This window comes from Xenopus tropicalis, chromosome 5 (genome assembly GCF_000004195.4).
Source record: "Xenopus tropicalis strain Nigerian chromosome 5, UCB_Xtro_10.0, whole genome shotgun sequence".
NCBI lineage: Eukaryota > Metazoa > Chordata > Amphibia > Anura > Pipidae > Xenopus > Xenopus tropicalis.
Window position 1 is genome coordinate 57,838,589 of NC_030681.2, and position 21,501 is coordinate 57,860,089.

Sequence of the window (21,501 nt, forward strand, 5' to 3'; positions counted from 1 at the left end):
TTTAACTCATTGCATGTACACCAGTGATTAACAGTACTTTCTTCTAAAGTCAGTCCTTGCCTCCACCCCATCTTCTGATTTGAGTGTCTAGTAACTTGAGGGAACCCAGAGGGCATTTGCATACAGTGTGCTAAGTGCAAATTTTCAGTGCAATTAGCATGTTTTTTCCTTGAACTCAAATGTTATTGTGGTCGCTGGGGAGTGGTGCATCTGATCCAGTTGTACTTGCATTTTGATGTAAATCAGACACAATTGCGCTGAAAATGTTCTAGGAGACATAATATCTGGTGTTCAGCATAAGATTAATGCATGTCACAAGATTTTAAGCACATTTGCGTCTAATATGCAGTGGAGCACAGGCCCAATTGTGTACATTTAAATGTATTAATTGCAAGTACATCAGGTACACACCATATTGCATTTGCAGTTGCACTGGAATTAAGGGAAACCATAACAGGACAAAGATAATATAAAACATATTTTGTTTGTTTTCATAGAGCAAAATTTAGGATTAAAATAATCTCCCTCCATGGTCCCAGTCATACATAATTGCAATGTGTTAGCTTTGGTATCGAAGGGTACACATAATCCAATGATAGAAAATTCATGGGCTAAAAGAGCACTGTCAGGGGCCCATACCACCCATGTATGTCACATTCAGAAAACACTAGAGCAGGGCTGTCCAACTGTCGGCCCGTGACCCCCCTCTGTGTGGCCCCCCACCTGTCTGGCTGCTTTGATGGTTTACCTTATTAGAAGCTTTAAATGGTATCAGTACTGAGATTAAATGGCCCCCTGCATGGTTCACATTCAGCCTGTAATCCCCTTTTATTGTTTAAATATGTAATCTCCTGTACTGTTCACATCTTTTAATCCCTACATTGTTCTACCCCTGCATTGTTCACACCTCAGGCTCTAATCACGCACATTGTTCCCCTGTTCACACCTCAGACAGACTGTAGGAGCAGTGCCAGCATTGTGTCAATGTATGCTGTCTGTGTGTGCCATACACACAGGCGGCATAGGGCAGAGAGAGTATGGTACACATAGGCAGGGGGGCAGGCAGGGTAGGGCAGGCAGAGTATGGCACATACTCTGCCTGCCCTACCCTGCCTATGTGTGCCATACTCTCTCTGCCCTATGCTGCCTGTGTGTGCCATACTCTACCTGCCGTATGTTGCCTGTGTGTGCCATACTCTGCCTGCCCTACCCTGCCTGTGTGTGCCATACTCTACCTGCCCTACCCTGCCTGTGTGTGCCATACTCAGCCTGCCCTACCCTGCCTGTGTGTGCCATGCTCTGCCTGCCCTACCCTGCCTGTGTGTGCCATACTCTACCTGCCCTATGCTGCCTGTGGGAGGTGAACCTGGCAGGGGTTTGTTCTGGGAGTTTTAAAATAATCATTATATGGTCCCTAAGATGTGTAATTATGTGCTGGGGGTTGCTGTGCTATCCACAGGGAAAGAGGAGGTTGAGTTTTTTATAAGTTTTTATAATTCTTTCACATATGAATGAAGGGTGATATCCCTACAGTGAGCACCAACCATTTTGGGTTTTTCTGCGCTACCGCCATTAATGTGGATATAGTCTTGAAAGCTCTTGTGATAACATGGGTGTGGTTTAAAAAGGGGGAGTGGTCAAACTGGCTTTCATTATCGGCCCTTTACCGCATTGACCAGAACAATTCCGGCCCTCAGTACCACCGAAGTTGGACAGCGCTGCACTAGAGGAAACAGTGATATGTATGCCACACCTCCTCCCGAAAATGAGGGGGGAGAACAGGCCAGGAGGAGATAAAAATCCCATCAGCAAGTGTAATCAACAAAGGATTGGATTTGGTGCTAAAGGCCTTTCCATTGGCAATAAGGGGAATTGAAGGTGAAGGTGACTGTGCATCACATTTCTGAAGTCGCAGGAAGTTGCCTGCAGGAGGAAACTTCGGAAATGAAGTGGCGCACAGCCCTTTCCACTGGCAATAAAGGGTATTGAAGGTGAAAAGAACTATGTATCATTTGGTTTTTCTGAACTCACACAGGCCTCTTCACTGGCAAATTCACCTTACTGCCGGTGGAAAGGCTTTTTCGGGGATAAGTCACCCACAGTTCCAAACGAATATAGGGAGCACTCCATCTATTTCATTAAAAATGCCTTTATTGTCACAATACGGGCAGCAACAACATTTCGATCCTAATTGGCTCTTTAGCAAGCTTGAAAAAATGATTTACAGATAAGAGAGATGTGTCATGGCTTGAGGTCAAATACAAAAGCAATCAGGACAGATGCGAAAGTTATTTGCAGGAAAACAGTCTAATATTGCAGTATCCTGAGGGCAAGGCAGAATCGTAGTCAGGGAAACATCCAGTGATCAAGGCAGGCAATAGTCTAGAACAGTGCTGTCCAACTTCTGCGGTGCCGAGGGCCGGAATGTCTCGCGCATACATGGTGGAGGGCCGCTAATGGAAGCCACTCCCCCCTTTTAAACCACACCCACTTCAAACCACACCCATTTTATCACAATGGTGGTAGTGCAGCAAAAACCCAAATGCTTGGTCCTCACTGCAGGGATATCAACCATCATTCATATGTGAAAGAATTATATTATGTCCTATTAAGGCACACCCTAAAATCCATATGACTTCTCCTCCCCTGTGGATAGCACAGCAACCCCCAGTAAATAATTACACACCTTAGGTACCATTTACTGGCTATTTCCAACTGCTAACAAACTCCCAGAACAAACCCCTGCCAGGTTCACCTCCAACAGACAGCATAGGGCAGCAGTCTGCCTGCCCTACGCTACCTGTGTGTGTCATACTCTGCCTGCCTCATGATGCCTGTGTCTGCCATATGCTTCCTGTGTGTGTCATACTCTGCCTGCCCTATGATGCCTGTGTGTGCCATACTCTGCCCTACCCTGCCTGTGTGTGCCATACTTTGCCTGCCATATGCTGCCTGTGTGTGCCATACTCTACCTGCCCTATGTTGCCTGTGTGTGCCATACTCTGCCTGCCATATGCTGCCTGTGTGTGCCATACTCTGCCTTACCCTGCCTGTGTGTGCCATACTCTGCCCTACCCTGCCTGTGTGTTCAATATCCTCCCTGTCCTATGCTGCCTGTGTGTGCCATACTCTGCCCTACCCTGCCTGTGTGTTCAATACCCTCCCTGTCCTATGCTGCCTGTTTGTGCCATACCCTCCCTGCCCCATGCTGCCCATGTGCCATACTCTGCCTACCCTTTGCTGCCTGAGTGTGCCATACCCTACCTGTCCTATGCTGCCTGTTTGTGCCATACCCTCCCTGCCCCATGCTGCCTATGTGCCTTACTCTGTCTACCCTATGCTGCCTACACACAGGCCTGAGGTGTGAACAGGAGAACAATGGGGGTGATTACAGCCTGGCCTGAGGTGTGAACACTACAGGGGGTAAACAATGCATAGATTAAAAGGTGTGAACAGTACAGGGGATTACATGTTTAAACAATACAGAGGGATTACAGCCTGACTCTGAGGTGAGAACCATGCAGGGGGGTCAGTTAATCTCAGTACTGATATCATTTAAAGTTTATACAAGGGTAAACCATCAAAGCAGCCAGACAGGTGGGGGGCCACACAGAGGGGGGCCGCCAGTTGGACAGCACTGGTCTAGAATGGTCAAAAACCAGAGAAATCAGGACTATCCAGACTGACAATCGGGCATCAAACCAGCATCTTCAGCATTTAAATTCTCTATATTTTTATATGAATGTGACTTAAAACATCATGTGATTTTCAAAGAAATGAAGAAAACCTAGTTCAACAAAATTATCATATAATATGAAGGTGAACAGGGTCTCACTCACACCTGATTGTCATCCCATTGACTGAAAACACCATACTCTAAAGTCTGGTGTTTTCAGTCAATGGGATCACAATCAGGTGTGAGTGAGACCCTGTTTTATTTTAAGAATAGGGATCCAGCAATGCCTGATCACACATACAACACTTTTGTGGATGTGCATCATGGCTCAAACAAAGGAGGTGTAGGAGGACCTCAGAAAAAGAGTTCTTGATGCCCATAAAGGTGAAAAGGGTTACAAGATTATCTACAAAGAGTTTGGACTCCACCAATCAATCGTCAGACAGATTGTGTACAAATGGAGGAAATTCAAGACCTACCCTACCCAGAAGTGGTCGACCTTTACAGATAATTCCAACTGGAAGGCATCTAATAGTCTGAGAGGTTACAAAGGAATCCAGGGTAACCTCTAAGCAACTAAAAGCCTGTCTCACATCATTGGCGAATGTAAATGTTGCATGTAACATTCTGGTATGCGCACAGGGAGTTCAACCTGGATGAACCTGCGATCGCATCTCCAAGCTTCCAATTTAAACACAGGGCTCACCAAGGGTACACTGGGAGTACGTAAGAGGGACTGTATTCATAAGGAGTGCACTCAAGGGGCTCTACATATAGTAAACTGATGAATATTTTTCTGTACAGTAGGGTTTATCAAAGGGGAGCATTCTATGGGTGAACGCATACTCTGGGGCTGAACCTAGAGGGAGCACACACAAGGGACTCTACCAAGCGCAGACATACAGTGAGATACTGTCTGACTGACTAAAATGCGGCTCAACTTGATATTAATCCACTCAGGGCACAGACCACAGAAGCAATGATCCATGAAATTCCCATACCAAAAGTTGAATCCATGCCTTCAAGGCAGGACAAACTGAAAAAACTAGAGGAAGAAGTGGAGTCACACGAGAGCAAGAGATTGGAGAAAGTTTCTTCAGTTTGTCCTGCCTCCAGAGAGGAACCCCAGTCAACCTGTACTGACAGTATGGGCCTATGATAAAAAGTTTTTCAGGTAAGAAAATCTCATTTTTCAGGCAGCAAGTGTACTGTCACCAGCATATCTGCTATAATCCTGGTTCTGATGTTTACTGTGGGGTGTGTCCCAGCTATGTGCATTTGTATGATGTAGGATAGATAAGGAGCTACATCACAGGCATGTGTATAATTAATAAAGTATTGTTTTGTACTAAACATAGTTTTAATTTTTCAGTGGGTCACTTCATTCAGGGAGCCCTTCAGCGCACTGTCCTAAACCTGCAGGAACTCTGAATACCTCAAAACTATATATTCTGCCTCATACCACCCCCCAGAAAATGACTGGAACTATGGCAGAGACATTCCAAAACCATGGAGCTGTAAGGAAATATGTAATTGGACTGAAAAAGACTGATAACAGTCCCTACCCGGAAGAATGTAACATTTCAGACTGTCATGGGTAAAACCACAGTTTATATATTTTCTTGACCATTTAACAGTATCCCTGTGTATAAAAATATGATAGTTTTATTTAATAAAAAACATTTAAAAACATTTTATAGAAGAAATATTGATTTACATTTAAAGACATGTTAACCCTAAAAGCAAACAAATATAAAATTCCTCAAAACAATCTTCTAAGTGTTTTGCAATTCACATCAATTATTTTTTTCTAATTTTGCTTAAACTTTTAAATATAATAAATTAGAAAAAATAGCATCACCTTCTGACCAAAGTCTGAGAAGATTAAGGGTGCCCTGAGGGTCACTTGGCTCTATACAGGCCAGTCCAGAGCTGTCCTCCCCAACATATTCACATAAATCTATTGTTGTAGACTAGCTGTGGACCAGCCACCCTGCCCTTTTATCCCCTATTTCTACTTTAAACTGTGAATAACCTACTTCACTGGGTTCTATCAGTGATTGGCTAACATTCCCTATATTTGCAGTCCCCCTTGATGTTGAAAGCTGCCACCTTAGATTCTGCAGTTTACCTTCCAAGAGGAAAATCCACCTGCATCTCTTACAAGTAAATGCTCCCTGAAAAGACTATTCAAAGATTGCATACATTTGACAGGATGCACATTGAGCAGTACCAACAAACCCACTCACTTCCAAATGCAATTTCTACCTTGTGTGATGCCTTTTAAGTTTCAACACCTTTTGGTTTCTAACATCCACCCGCTAAAAGCTAATTTTCACACAACTTAGATCACATATAATGCTTGTTTAGCAGCTCTCAAACTCAATGTGCTAAATTGTAAGTTGCAGACCAGAGACAGGAAGCCTGTTGAGAATTTTCCTGATTAACACCCACACTTAATTAGTAGACAGAGTAGAAAAAAAGCTGTTTTCCTAGTCCTCTCCATATCAGCACTCACTGGGACAGCCCCACCTCTCACCCTTGGAAAGAACTGCTCCCTCAAAATAATGAAATACCATAGAGTGGAATTTACCTGTGTCTTTGTTGGTTCTTCTTATCACCCTTCTCCCTTGGAAAAGAGTCTGGTTAATTTATCACCCTGCTCCTTTGGGAAGGAGTCTGGTTAATTTTGGTCTTGGGGGTTGCAAAGACCTTTGGAAATGTCTTCTTGAACCAAGGGTTTTTTTGCCTTAGAGTCTTTTCCTTAAATGGGTACTGCAGTGTGAGGGGGTAAGGCTCCTTGTCTGTCCACCCATCTCTGGAGAGGTGTTGACAGGCCGCATTTTTAGGGAGCGTCCTCAGTGGGGTATCTGACCCATATGGACATTCCAGTCAGTACACAATGTTCCCTGTTCAGTGGCTTACCTGGAAATGCTAGTAGCAGCCATTTCATTTAGAGGTTCTTACATTCTGCAGCCACAGTTTTGGAGCATTAAAGTGTGATTTTTGCTAGGGATGGCATAATAGAGTGGCGGGCTAAGCATAGCTGTTTTGGGACAGAAAGCGGATATTTATAGTAGAGAAGTTGCTTGTGCCTTTCTAAGCGATCCCGCCCCCTGTCTTTTTGTGGCGCCGCTCCAAACCCCCCAATTTTCCCATTGACTTTGACAGGGAAGATTTTCAAACTGCTGCCACTCTTACAGCTTTAAAGCTACACTCACCAAACTTGAATAACATAATAATGTGGTCACCCCAAATGAAGCAGCGACATTTGTTGGATGACCCCAAAGTGGGAGGGGCCAACAACAGCCAATTAAATTTCACCAATTGACTTTTATGGGGAAATTGAAATTTGAATCACATAGTCATGGGGTCAGCCTGAATGAAAATATGATAATTAATGGATGCCCAAAAGTGGGCGGAGCTGTGAACAGCCAATCAGATTTGACCTATTGACTTAGTGGATATCCAACCTGCTGCCATTCTTACAGCAATAACACCAGGGTCCCCAAACTTTGCAGGGTTAGGCACCAGGTAACTGCGGTTCAAGGTTAGAAAAAAGTGGGTGGAGCCACCATCAGCCAATCAGATTTTACCTATTGACTTTTAATGGGGAAATTCAACCTGCTGCCATTAGCACAGTATTAACCCCAGGGTCCCCAAACTTTTCACAGTTGGTCACTAGGGGACTGCAATTTTCGTTTTGAAAAGTGGGCGGAGCCACCAACAACCAATCAAACCAGATTTTTATTGGTTTGTTGCCAGGGGTCCCAAACTTTGCACAGTCAGTCACTGGGTGACTACGCATTTAAGGTTTTTTGTATTTTTTAAGTGGGTGGAGCCACCAACAGCCAATCAGTCTTTACCTATTGACTTTTAATGGGTTAATTCAACCTGCTGCCTTTCTTACAGTATTAACCCTAGTGTCATTGGTTTATATTTAAACTGATGCCATTATTTAAATATTAATTCCAGGGTTGTTAAACTTCTGGAAAGTTTAACAACCCTGGAATTAATATTTAAATAATGGCATATAGTCACTGGGTATTTGCTGTTCAAAGTTAGAAAAAAGTGGACGGAGCCACCAACAGCCAATCACATTTCACCTATTTACTTTCAATGCTGAAAGTATAAAATGCTGTCAGTCCCACAATTTTTATGCCTGAGTCCCCAAACTTTGCAAAGTTGGTCACTGGGGGACTGCAGTTCAAAAATAGGAAAAGTGGGTTGAGCCACTAACAGCCAATCAGATATCATTCATTTAATTTTATTGGTTTAAATTTAAAATGTTGCCATTCTCACACTATTTATGCCAGGGTGCCCACTGTTTGTCACTGGGTGACTTCGACTCAAGGTTATAAAAAGGGGACGGGGCCACCAACCACCAATCACAATTTACCTATTGACTTTTATTGGTTTAAATTTAAACTGCTGCTGTTCTTTAACTGTTTATCCTAAGGTCCCTAAACTTTGCAGAGTTAGTCACTGGGTAACTGCAGTTCCAGGTTAGAAAAAGGGGGTGGAGCCACCAACCACCAATCAGATGTCACTTGTTGACTTTCAGTGGGGAAATTTAAATTGTTGGCATTTGGACACTATTAAAACCCAGGTTTACTATATAACTGTGGTTCAAGGTTAGAAAAAGTACAAAGGTACAGAGCCAACAACAGATCAGATTTCATTCAGTGACTTCACATTTTTCAACCCAACATGAAGTTTGTTCTCAAACTTCCCTTTCTAGTTTGTAAATGCAATTACTATAGAAAGCAGCATTTGCTGAACTCCTGATTGTTACTTCTTAAACAATGTTGTAAGTGCCAGGCTCCTCCAGCAAGACAGGTCTGTAAAATCTGCTGGCTTGTGTTACATTGTTTCAAATGCCAGAGCCACCAGGGCAGAGAATAGAAAGGACAGATAGACACTGCTTTTAATAGCAGTTATATATACAAATAACTCAAAAATCATTACAAATATGTAATGAATGTATATTGCAAAGTTGCTTAGAATGACATTTTTTTTTATTAGGCAAACATTATTTTGGGGTTGACATGTCCTTTAATGCTTCCATTGATATCACTTGTCTTGCCCCTAGATCATTAGCATTCTCAGTTTCCACTAGATAGGTGTGGTGGCTATGATCCTGGGGAGTTCATGCTACCTTAGAATCAGCTCTTTGCCTTTCCAAGGCCTGGTGGTCTTTGGGAAAAGGCTATAAGAAATAATTTCTAAAGCTTCTGCAGACAAATGTGAGTTTCTGCCACAAAGAAAATGTTAGCAACCACAGAGGTTCTTTTGTTATCCAGAACATCTCCTAGGTCAGAGCCTAGAGCCTTCAGAACTAACACCTGGTCTAGAGACTAATCTAGTTTCTTTTGCCAGTTTAGTTCAAAGTGCTCTGTTTCCTTATCATCCTGCAAGTCCTTCTGAAGCAACTGGTCCCAGGGGCTAAAAGTAGCTAGTCCCTGTTGCCAGTTCATTTCAAAGTCCTCTGCTTCCTCTTCTTCTCGCAAGTCCTTCTGAAGCAACTGGTCTCAGGGGCTAGCAGTATGAGGAACAGTAAATCATTCTCTGGACGCCTTGCAAGGATCCACAGACAATCAGTAGGTTCCGGGCATGGTAAGAAGGGAATACAGGGGTCTTCTGCCTTCCTAAAGATTCCTCATATCCCCTTTGCCTAAGCCCTTGAAGGAAAGGCAGTCTCTACAAATTTATATGCAATCCAATTCTAAACCTAAGACTGTTGAACCACCTTCTTTTTGTCAAAAGATTGAGGATGGAACACTTTTGTTTACTTTGAGGGAATGTTACTTCACAGGGAGGAAGGCATGGGTGTTCCCTTGAGTGATGATATGAAGAGGTACAAGGAGAGGAAAATCGGGCATGTAGAATTCAACCCACCACCTAATAAATGTACCTTAGGGCAATGTTACATGAGGCATAATGTCAGCCTGCAGATAAACGTAGACTGACAATATAACATACGCTTAAGAAATCAGTCCAATATAGTCATAAAATTTCAGCACACCAAACTTATACCACAAATGACCTGGGTGCTACCTCTGTGTCTATATATATATATATAGAAAATAATCATCTGTGGCCAGCACACCCTTCAATGTTTCATCAAAAAATTTTTTATTGCAGATATATTGTTAAAACCAACGTTTCGGTCCTTGTTAGGACCTTTCTCAAGGATAAAAAACATATATATAGTAGAAAGAGTGCCGCACACACAGGGACTTGATACAAAAGAAAAAGTGGTTTTATTGCAAAAATTCCAACGTTTCGAGCACAATCTGTGCTCTGTCCCTGAGGAAGAGCACAGATTGTGCTCGAAACGTTGGAATTTTTTCAATAAAACCACTTTTTCTTTTGTATCAAGTCCCTGTGTGTGCGGCACTCTTTCTACTATATTTTTGTTTTTTGACCTGCACCAAGGGCATTTGGACTTGTATAGGGTGTGCTCCTCCCTGTATACCACAATGAAAATTGTAATGCATAATTTATATTATGGTAGACAGAACACATTTACAGGGGCTGTAGTTACAAATGCTGGAAAGCCAGCGTTGTAATTAATTAGTCATCGCCTTTGAAAAGGTGAGCTCTTTTCAAGAACTAGGGGATAAAATGGCACAGCTGGGAGAGCTGATGAGGAAACAATAAAAAGACTGTGTTCCTCCAGAACAGTAGAACATTACGTGCTAAACTCCTATTGACTAGTCAAATAGAATCATGAACAAAGGAGGAAACTCTGGCTGAAGTCTTACCCCCATATGTAATAAAAGGCACTAAGTTTGCCCCATAGCAGTAACCGGTACCAACCAGTAAGGGGTTTCATTTCAAAAAGGTGACCAGTAAATTCTACCTGGGCAAACTTAGTGCCTTTTATTATATTAACCCACATAGACTGCAAGGTATTTATTGAGGTAGTAGATCGCTATACCACTGCTACCTATCTTACTTTCCTCTCCATATCTTTCACACTTCTCATCCTATCCTCTTTCACTAACGCCCAATCTGTAACCCTTCCAAGAGATTCCACTGCCTCTAAACAGTGAAAACATAAAGTAAATCATGCTTGAAGATACAGTCTAATGCAGTAAACAACTAAAGAGACAACTACTGCAGTAAAATAATTCATTTTAACTTTGTGATTTCCTGCAAATATAAAAGGCAGAGCAGAGGTTATTCCATTTTTATCTTAATTATTTATTAACCCTCTCCCAAAATTAATGTACATAAGGTAAGAGGAAGCAACATGAGTATTGCATCTCTACATACAACTGTGCACACCTAAGTATTTTCTTTGTTCTAAATAAATCGGTCCTTGTGGTCTGCCATTCAAAAAGTTATGACTGTGTCTCTGTTACACCATTTTTATATGAATCATTTAATCCTTTACATGGATTGTGGTTCTGCGTGTTGTCACTGGAACAGCATAGATGAGAGGAATACCTTTCCATTTGTAACGGTGCCATAGATTCAGCAAAGCTTGAGTCAGGGTCCTGTGTATGAAAATAATAAGATATAGTTAGTTGTTTTTTAAGCCAGCACAAGTTGTACCTAATGTTTATTTTGATGATCATTGTTTTATATTTGACAATCAATATATTTCTATTAGTTTATATAGTGAAGAAGATATGTCTGCATCTAGTCTGCTGCAGGACACTGCTATTGATACAGAAACTGAGAACAAGCATGGTTTGCAGAAAGAGGATTTTCTGCAAATGGTATTGCCTGATAGTCCAGTTGGAGAAGAAGAAAAAAGAAAGGTTTGTCATTTATTCTTTGTTATGTTGTCACTGCATGCATAAACCATAAGCCCAGTGAGAGTTGTAAGTACAAGTCAATTACTGTAACATAGCCTTGATAGTTTTTACATCTGTTTAGAGTGTGTCGCATTTTATACCCTACAGCACATGGCAGTGTTCCAGATCTTCACTGTGACCCTGTGCAGAAAAAAAATAATACAAGGCCTATTTTTCTGCTTTTAGTGTTGGTGTAGGTTCTCATAGATGAAGTCTATGAGACTCTGTGTGGCCCCTCACCTGTCTGGCTGCTTTGATGGCTTACCTTTGTGTAAACTTTAAATGGAATCAGAATTGAGATTAACTGGCCCCCTGCATGGCTCACACCTCAGATTCAGCCTGTAATCCCCCTGTATTGTTTAAACATGTAATCCCCTGTGTTTTTCACACCTTTTAGTTTTTGCATTGTTCACCCCTTGCAGTGTTCACACCTCAGGCTCAGGCGTAATCACACACATTGTTTACCTGTTCACACCTCTGACTGCCCTATACTGCCTGTGTGTATGGCGCATGCAGGCAGATAAGGGCAGGGAGAGTATGGCACACACAGGTGGAGTAGGGCAGGCAGAGTATGGCACGCACAGGTAACATAGTAACATAGTAACATAGTAAGTTGGGTTGAAAAAAGACATACGTCCATCAAGTTCAACCATAATGCCTATATATAACCTGCCTAACTACTAGTTGATCCAGAGGAAGGCAAAAAAACCCATCTGAAGCCTCTCTAATTTGCCACAGAGGGGAAAAAATTCCTTCCTGACTCCAAGATGGCAATCGGACCAGTCCCTGGATCAACTAGTACTAAGAGCTATCTCCCATAACCCTGTATTCCCTCACTTGCTAAGAATCCATCCAGCCCCTTCTTAAAGTTATATAATGTATCAGCCAGCACGACTGATTCAGGGAGGGAATTCCAGAACCTCACAGCTCTCACTGTAAAAAATCCTTTCCGAATGTTTAAATGGAACCTCCCTTCTTCTAAACGGAGTGGGTGCCCTCGTGTCCGTTGGAAGGACCTACTGGTAAATAAAACATTAGAAAGGTTATTATATGATCCCTTTATATATTTATACATAGTTATCATGTCACCTCTTAAGCGCCTCTTCTCCAGTGTAAACAGACCCAACTTGGCCAGTCTTTCTTCATAACTGAAACTTTCCATACCCTTTACCAGCTTAGTTGCCCTTCTCTGGACCCTCTCTAACTCAGTAATGTCCCGTTTGAGCACTGGAGACCAAAACTGAACAGCATATTCTAGATGGGGCCTTACCAGCGCTCTGTAAAGGGGAAGAATAACCCCCTCCTCCCGTGAATCTATACCCCTTTTAATACAGCTCAAAACCTTGTTTGCCCTTGCAGCTGCTGCCTGGCATTGCTTGCTACAGCCAAGTTTATTATCTACAAGGACTCCAAGGTCCTTCTCCATTATGGATTTGCCTAGTGCAGTCCCATTAAGGGTATACGGGGCTTGCATATTTTTACATCCCAGGTGCATGACCTTACATTTATCCACATTAAATCTCATCTGCCACTTAGCTGCCCAGATTGCCAGTTGGTCAAGATCCTGCTGCAGGGATGTCACATCCTGGATAGAGTAGAGTAGGGCAGGCAGAGTATGGCACACACAGGAGGAGTAGGGCAGGCAGAGTATGGCACACACAGGAGGAGTAGGGCAGGCAGAGTATGGCACACACAGGAGGAGTAGGGAAGGCAGAGTATGGCACACACAGGCAGCATAGGGCAGGGAGAGTATGGCACACACAGGTGGAGTAGGGCAGGCAGAGTATGGCATACACAGGCAGGGTAGGGCATGCAGAGTATGGCACACACAGGCAGCATAGGGCAGGAAGAGTACTGCCTGTGTGTGCCATACTCTGCCTGCCCTATGCTACCTGTGTGTGCCATGCTCTGCCTGCCCTATGCTGGGTGTGGGAGGTGAACCTGGCAGGGGTTTGTTCTGGGGATTTGTTAGCAGTTGGATATAGCCATTAAATGGTCCCTAAGGTGTGTAAGTATGTGCTGGGGTTGCTGTTCTATCCACAGGGGAGTAGGAGGCATATAGATGTAAGGGTATGTCTTAATATGACATAATATAATTTTTTCACATATGAATGATGGGTGATATCCCTACAGTGAGCACCAACCATTTGGTTTATGCTGCACTACTACCGTTAATGTGGGCATAGTCTTAAAAGCTCTTGTGATAACATGGGTGTGGTTTAAAGTGGGTGTGGTTTAAAAAGGGGAGTGGTCAAACTGGCTTCCATTAGCGGCCCTCCACTATGTATGCTAGAGAAATTCCGGCCCTCAGCACCACAGAAGTTGGAGAGCACTGAGTTAAAGCATTTTTGAAGACAGACTTATAGGTGAAGAAAATCCTTTACTTTCTGCATTTCAGTATTTCTTTTTCCTTTAAGTTTGATTATACAAAGCTCTTGCTGACAGCAATTAGGATTATCTAAATCAGTAGACCAGCTTGCATGTCACTGATCTGGAATGAAGCGAAAGAGCTTTAAACCCAGCACAATATTTTGACAGCAACAGGAGCTGTATGGTATCTTTTGAGTGATCTGACCAGGAAACAGTACTCAGAATAAAGTACATCTCCAGTCACTGCTTTTAGCATTGCAGCTTATGGGTTCTACTTTGTTCCTCCAGAGCCCACTATATTGACATAACACTGAGCAGATGGAAGTCAGTCTTAAGGTGGCCACACACGTGGCGATTTTCAATCTTTCGTGCGACCATCGGTCGCACGAAAGATTGTTCCAATCGGCCACTAACGTTCAGGGCTGAAACGGCAGATATGGAGGTAGAAACAATAGGATTTCTACCTCCTGCCGATTCAGCTCTGAAGGTAGATTTTGCTCAGGCGCCTTCTATGGCGCCCGATCAAAATCTTTTAACCCACCCGATCGGCAAGTCGACCAATATCAGCAGCCTCCTGCGATATCGGTCGCCTCGCCGACTTGCCATACACGCACTGAATATTCTACAAAACGAGGTTTCGTACGATATTATCGGTGCGTGTATGGCCAGCTTAAGAATTCTAAATATAGAGAGAAATTCGAAAGAAAGAAAAACACCTTTCTGCAAAGTTTCTTCTGTAGCCTCTCTCAGCGGTTGTTCTCTGAGAGGAAACAGAGGCGGAAAGCCAAGGAGGGGGGAGTCTGGAGTGCAATTGCCAGGACAAGGATTAATTTTAACTCTTTATTTTAACTATTATACACTTTAAAAATGTTACAACATACAAAAAAGTCCAAGTCCATCGTGTTTCGTGTGTTGCAACCCACTTCCTCTGGGACATCAAGAACCATTCAATCCTTAACTATTTAAACTGCACATGACATCACATTTTCATTCTTCATGCAAATTAGTAACCTTTACCTATTGTGGCTATCTAGGTAGGGTTTTATTAAATATTAAAATTCTCCCTGCATGCAGATTTATGTTGTTTCTCTATTACAAAAACAGAAAGAGATGAGCAAAAATGTGTTTATTTGAAAGTTAAAAATATACTAACATCAAAGTGAATGTCCCCTGATGAAGTGCTATTGAGCATAAAACATGTTAAGGCTGAAGGGGATTTTTAGATGTTGATGAGTATTTTATTTATTCACTTTGCTCCTCTCTTGCTGTTTTTAGGTTTCATCCTTTGTGGAGTGAAAAGAGGTGACGTGGTGATCACCTGATTAAGTGTAGCAGCTCACTACCCAGAAGTGTGGCAGTTTGAGGCTACTTCAGCTTTGCTGTATTTCTCTATTACAAGCAGCTGAACTGTATTTCTTTTAATGACCTTCTTGTCTAGCATAAAGCCCAGCTTTATTCTTTTCTAAGCCATCATTCCCTCTCCGACTATGAAGACCTCAAAGAGGTGCACGCCTCTGTTCAAATGAAAATTAATCAGGCATGGGCTGTAGGCAACTCTTTGAGGTCATCAAAGTCATATAAATTGAAGAGGAAATATTCCTAAAACGTTTCAAAGAGAGGTTGGCATAATTCAAACAGCCAATGCACTCAACATTAATAACATGTTAAGTGCATGTTTGGCTTGCCACAAGTAAGTTGCACCTATTGAGGCAACCCCTTATTGATGCAGTTGACTAGTAGAACCCTGGAAATGCCGTCATCTCCTGGCTTGTAGTATTTCCAGGGTTCCCTTGTGTCAATACATGCATTTGCACATAATTCAACAGAGCAGGCTAGTCAGACTTGTTGGCATTCCCTTCAACTATGTGCAAAAGGAGCCTTAGAATGAATGTTCAAATGAAGATACGGGGACTAGATTCCCTTGAATGGGTTTAGGGCAGCCACAGCTTTATTGAACAATGTTTGTTAAACCAGATAAACCGTCCTTGTCATGCCATAATGAAACCTAAGATATTAAGATGCCAGCCATCATAGACCCAGTGGGCATGTAAAGTGAACTCTATTTAAATGGACTAAATCAAGTACTCAGCAACAGCTGTGAAAAAAATACCCAATAGATAACAGTAAGGATAACACATTCAAAAAAAGTTTATTCTTTAATTTATATGACTTTGATGACCTCAAAGAGTTGCCTACAGCATCTGCCTGATTAATTTGAATTTGAACAGAGGTCTTCATAGTCGGAGAGGGAAGGATGGCTCAGAAGCAAAAGGGGGCTGGGCTTCATGCTAGACAAGAACTTAAGTTAAGTGTAATATGATAAAAGAACAAGCCTAAACCTTCTGCAATGAGCTATGGATCATCAAGACACATACTGCCTGTTATGTACATTCTTGTGTGCTGGTGTGCTGGCATCTTGAAGCATCACATTTTTTCTTCCTGTTTGGCTTCTGATCTTCTGAACAGGTGAAATATGGGGAGACTTAAGGGCACTATTGAGACAACTGAAGGCATGCCTGCGGCTTGAGATTAACTCTTTACTAGCCTTTCCTTCTCCTTTAATATTAACACAATTGTCGCCATATTTCATGCTTTTAACACTTCAAATATGTCTGTGAATTATGCATTAGTATTATTTTTTTTATTATTTTAGATAATTACCGCAATGCGATAATTGCGGAATAACGCTTTGCTATAACTGAGATTGCGCATGCGATATAAGCGGTAAAGCATGCAAAATTACTTTGATGAAGCGGTACTAATTAATGAACACTTTTTAATGCATAAAACTATTTGCCTCTATATGTGCAATATATAGTTGAGCATCCATAGGAATGTGTCAGTCCTATGAATGCCCAACAATGTCTTGTGTGTAGTGTTTAAACCATACCATTGTACATGATGACCTCAGTATGTACTTGATATAAATAATAATAAATATATTTTCTCCTTTCCTAGTTTTCTGTTTTTGGCAGCTTGTCACCAAGAAGAACACTTTTTAGAACACTTTCTGATGAAAGCGTATGCAGTTATCGTAGAGGATCCTCCCAAGCCAGTTCACATAGTTCAATACTGGATCAAGCCTTGCCTAATGACATTTTGTTCAGCACAACGCCATCATATCACTGCACACTTCCACTCCACAACCAACCTGGAATGACAAATCTCAAAAGTAAGTTTTTAAAATATATGTATCTTTTTAAATTTAGGAATATCCAGTATATTTTACAAGTGCCAATGTAACTGCACTACTTTAGATTGACGTTTTAAAGAAAGTTCTCATAATGCCTCACTCCTGCACAGACACCCAGACCAAGTGAACTTGCTCAGTTAGTAAGACTATGAGTCAGCTTCCTGCTGCTTGGCTCAGATACACATTCCTAAGGGGGGGGGGGGTGAGTTCTTAGCATTCTTGAGGGAGGGGGGAGCAGGAGAGAGGAGAGAGCTGAAAGCTTTGTGTCTCTGGCACAGGAAAACAGACATAACAAATCTTTTGATAGAGAACTCACTGCAGAGTTTCTGTGAGTGCTTATGGCTGTATTTACATAGACCTTTCTGATAAAGCTTACTGAGTTTTTACCTTTCTCCTTTAAGCAAAAGTATAAAATGTTATTTGTTGCAGCCCTTTTAAAGATAATTTTTAAGATAATAGATCTTATACCTGTGTGTATGTATGTATATATACATATATACATAAAGCAGAAAAAGTGTCAGCACTCTTAGGATTTTCATGAAAGATCAAAAAGGTCATCAAGGCTTTTACAATGCAAACGGTGAAGTTTATTACCAACGTTTCAGTCCTCACTTGGGACTTTCGTCAGGGAAAGTGAGGACTGAAACGTTGGTAATAAACTTCACCATTTGCATTGTAAAAGCCTTGATGACCTTTTTGATCTTTCATGAAAATCCTAAAGAGTGCTGACACTTTTTCTGCTTGAAGATTTTTTGGCTGTAACACCAAGGTATAGTAACTTTATATGGTGTGCTTCCCATTCTGGACTTTACATATATACATATATATGTATGTATATATACATACATACACACAGGTATAATATCTATTATCTAAAATGCTTGCACCTGGGGTTTTGCAGATAAGGGATCTTTAATTAATTTGGATCATCCTACCATACCTTAAGTCCCCTAAAAATGATTTAACATTATATAAAACCAATAGGATTTTTTTGCCACCAATATGGATTTGTGCATCTTAGGGATACTGGAGCTCATTTATAAACCCTGGGCAAATTTGCACCTGGGCAGTAACCCGTAGCAAATCAGTCTTTTTATCTCCTCTTTGTTTGCTTTTGTTCCTCAATAGGCTATGCTAGTTAATGGATTATATTATTATGTTTTCTAGATGGGTTTATTTTCCCTTTAAATAAATGTATAAAAGGGAAAGGGATAAAGATTTAGAAAGTACAGATATATGATGTATTATCTGAAATTCTTGGATCAGTGGATTTACAGTTAAGAGATCTGTCCATAATTCGGAGCACAGTAACATAAGCATGCTAGAAATAATTTGCAAATTAAACAAACCCAATAGGATTGTGTTACCACCAATAAGGATTCATGCAGCTTAGCTAGGTACAAGGAACTGTTTTATTAGAACAGGGAAAAAGAAAATTATTTTTAAAACTCAGAATTATTTGCATAAAATTGAGTCTATAGGAGATGGCCTTCTCATAATTTGAAGATTTCTGTACAACTTGTTTCCGGATAAGGGATCCCATACCTGGACATCTGTATTACCAACACTACTGCATCTTATCCATTGTATAAAACTGCTAACTTCACAACAGTTTAATATGCATTTTTTAGAATATTTGCCACATACTGCATAATAGAACATTCATAGTTTTTGCAGTCATACTGTTAAATAGGTTACATGTTGAAGTAAAATGTGTTATCATTCAGATATAATAGCTCATATTATAATACTTACTGAACATTATATATATATATATATGTATATCTGATTGGTTGCTATGGGCCTCTGCATTGAAGTCTACTTACCTATGCAAGTAGTTCCTATGTAAGTAAACTGGTCATACACAGGCTGATGAAAGCTGCTGACACTGACCAAAAAATCATGCAGATATTCAGGCAGGTTTGAAACTCCTGTTGGAAGATGGCTCTTCAGTGTTTTAATGCTGTCGTTGTCCAACAGTCATCTGTAGGCCACACTGTAAGATCCACTTGTTAGCCCCATATCCACTTGATTGGTGACTTGGTCTGGCAGTGTACGGCTAGCTTTAGTTCCAAATGTCTTTTCTTTGTTGTGATTCATACCAAAACATTACAAAAAACTGGTAAATTTACACTGTGGCTGTTTTTTTTTTTCCTAGATGAATGTTGGTTCTCTGATCAAACTCTTTCAGATAAATCAAAGTTTAATGATCCAGGACTCATACCTCTTCCAGATACAGGAGCAAGGTTAAACTGGTCCCACCTCGTTGATGCAGCTAGAGCTTTTGAAGGTAATTATTTGCTTTAAATTATTTTAACTAAAGATTAGTTTGATTCTGTGAATTGTTATACATGTTCACTTCACTTTACACAAATAGTATTACTGGTACCTGTCTTTATATTAAAGAAATACTGACACCTGAAATTAAACAGTTTTTTTAAATATCTCATAACATTATTATATTTGCATGGATTTTATAATTTTGGCATAAAAGTACTTCCTGAGGCTTTTACATACCAGATCCCCCAAGGTCCTTTATGAGGGGGTTGCCACATTTGTGCAGCAGCAGTAGTAGTCTATAGAAGAAACTATAACTGACAGGTTGAAAAGGCACAGTCAGGTTGGCAAAATAGTTATATTTAAGAACTTCAAGTATCAATTACTTAAAAAAGCAAACTGATCAGGGAAAGTAATCAACATGACCTATAGGTTACTTTTTTGTACATTAATATTTGGAAGAGTCAAAAAGGTTACCAGATCATCTGAAATATCAGGGATGTTCCTAATAAATGTTGCATTTTAATTATCAAATTCAGTCAGTGCAGCCCTCCTACCTGGGTTCATATATATAAAATCATACCTCCCAACTGTCCAGATTTTCACAGGAAAGCCCCAATTTTAACAGCTCAACCTGCAGTCCCAGATTCTTAATAAAAAGTGGAAGTGCTGTTGTGTCCATTTTAATCACTTAGATACAGTTGGGCCAGACTCAGCACAATTATGTCCTTCAGACCAATTCAGCTTGTGTATCTGCTCCCCCAACCGATATCTGGCCAATTACCACCCATGCTTGCGCCTTGAGTTGGAAGTAAAAGTCTTAAAATCATTATTAGTAAGTAAAAAATGTAATTCAACTAAAAAGATAACTTTGTATGATTCATACTGATTTGTACTGATAAATGAGCCCCTTTGTGTTTCTCATTAATTTCAATGGGAAACAATCCACAGCGAACAGTGGCCTTTTGACTACTGGCACAAATAGTTGTTGCAAAAAGGCTTCATGTGCCACTGGGTAATATTGTTTTGTCTTTTGGATCACTAGCTCCACAGGTAAGTACTAGTGGGCCCAGGGCAAAGATCACACTGATGAGCCCTCATATTCCCCCTCCCTAACCAATTAACCAATGTGTAGCCTGTTATAATGTATTAACAAACAAACAGAATTTAAAACGCACCTCTACAATGACTACCACAAGTAACAGATATTTTCTAATTTGAAATGAGAAATATCCATCGCAGACTTTTCTTGTAATAATATTTTACATTTACATGAAACAGTGGTGTGGGCTTGTAATGGCAGTGGGCGGATGTGTTTTTTAGAGTCCCTCTCCACAGAGATGATCACTGCCTTCAGCATTGGACCAGCTAAAACATTAGAAAAGACAACAGAAAAATGAATTCCAAAAAAAACTTCTTTCTGATGCCACAGCTGACACTGCCTAATTCTGCAACACAGTATTAGAGCACACAGCAAAAATAAAGGAATTACAGGATCAGGGCTATGAGAGAAACATTTAAACCTAAAGTATCTGATGCGGACTCTGTACAAAGGGACTTTAATATAATGAGAAAGAGTATTTGCGGTCATCAAATGATTGAAAATATGTTGACACTATGTTAACAATGAATGGGATGCACCCACTTCTTTTCAAGATGATAAGAAAAATGTATCTATTTAAAGAAGAAAAGGTGAAACACTAGAATACTTCCATAATTTAAATTGTCTGAAAGACCACCTCCTGTTTGATAAAAGGATGTTCTTAAGGGATGTCATGGAGCGCAGACTTGATTCAGTCCTTAAAAAGGTTTATCTTGCTGCTGGTACAAGCATAGCAATAGTAGCTATTACTTCATTAGTTTTTTCCAGAACATCAGCGTAATAGCATGCATTTACATTTAGTATACCAGTGTGAAAGTAGTGCAACTAAAATTAATTTGTGTGTAAATGGTGTCACTGTAGTTTAATAAGTGCATGTCAACTGGGTATGTATGCACACACACTAGGAGAGCGCTGGAGGATCACCTACTCAAGTGAGATGTTTGCTTTCTTTACTTCAGTGCTTACATTGGGACAGGATTGAGCGAGATTCCATTCCTTTTTCTGCTGCTTTTTTCATTCTCTCTCCACCAAATGACAGATCAAGGCAAACAAGGGAGGGAAAGGCAGTAGGAGA

The 21,501-nt window shown here is 40.9% G+C and overlaps 1 protein-coding gene across 5 annotated transcripts in view; it reads left to right on the plus strand.

Annotated features, from left to right (window-relative positions):
• sipa1l2 (signal-induced proliferation-associated 1 like 2) overlaps positions 1-21,501 on the plus strand; it is a 130,950-nt gene that overhangs the window by 101,607 nt on the left and 7,842 nt on the right. For 4 of the 5 annotated variants that reach the window (XM_018094269.2, XM_012963665.3, XM_031902977.1 and 1 more), the window contains exons 14-17: positions 5,049-5,273; positions 11,298-11,448; positions 16,813-17,026; positions 19,206-19,337. In XM_018094269.2, coding sequence (XP_017949758.1) covers positions 5,049-5,273; positions 11,298-11,448; positions 16,813-17,026; positions 19,206-19,337 — 722 coding nt within the window. The remainder of the gene's footprint in view (positions 1-5,048; positions 5,274-11,297; positions 11,449-16,812; positions 17,027-19,205; positions 19,338-21,501) is intronic. The other variant, XM_031902979.1, reaches the window with a different exon arrangement.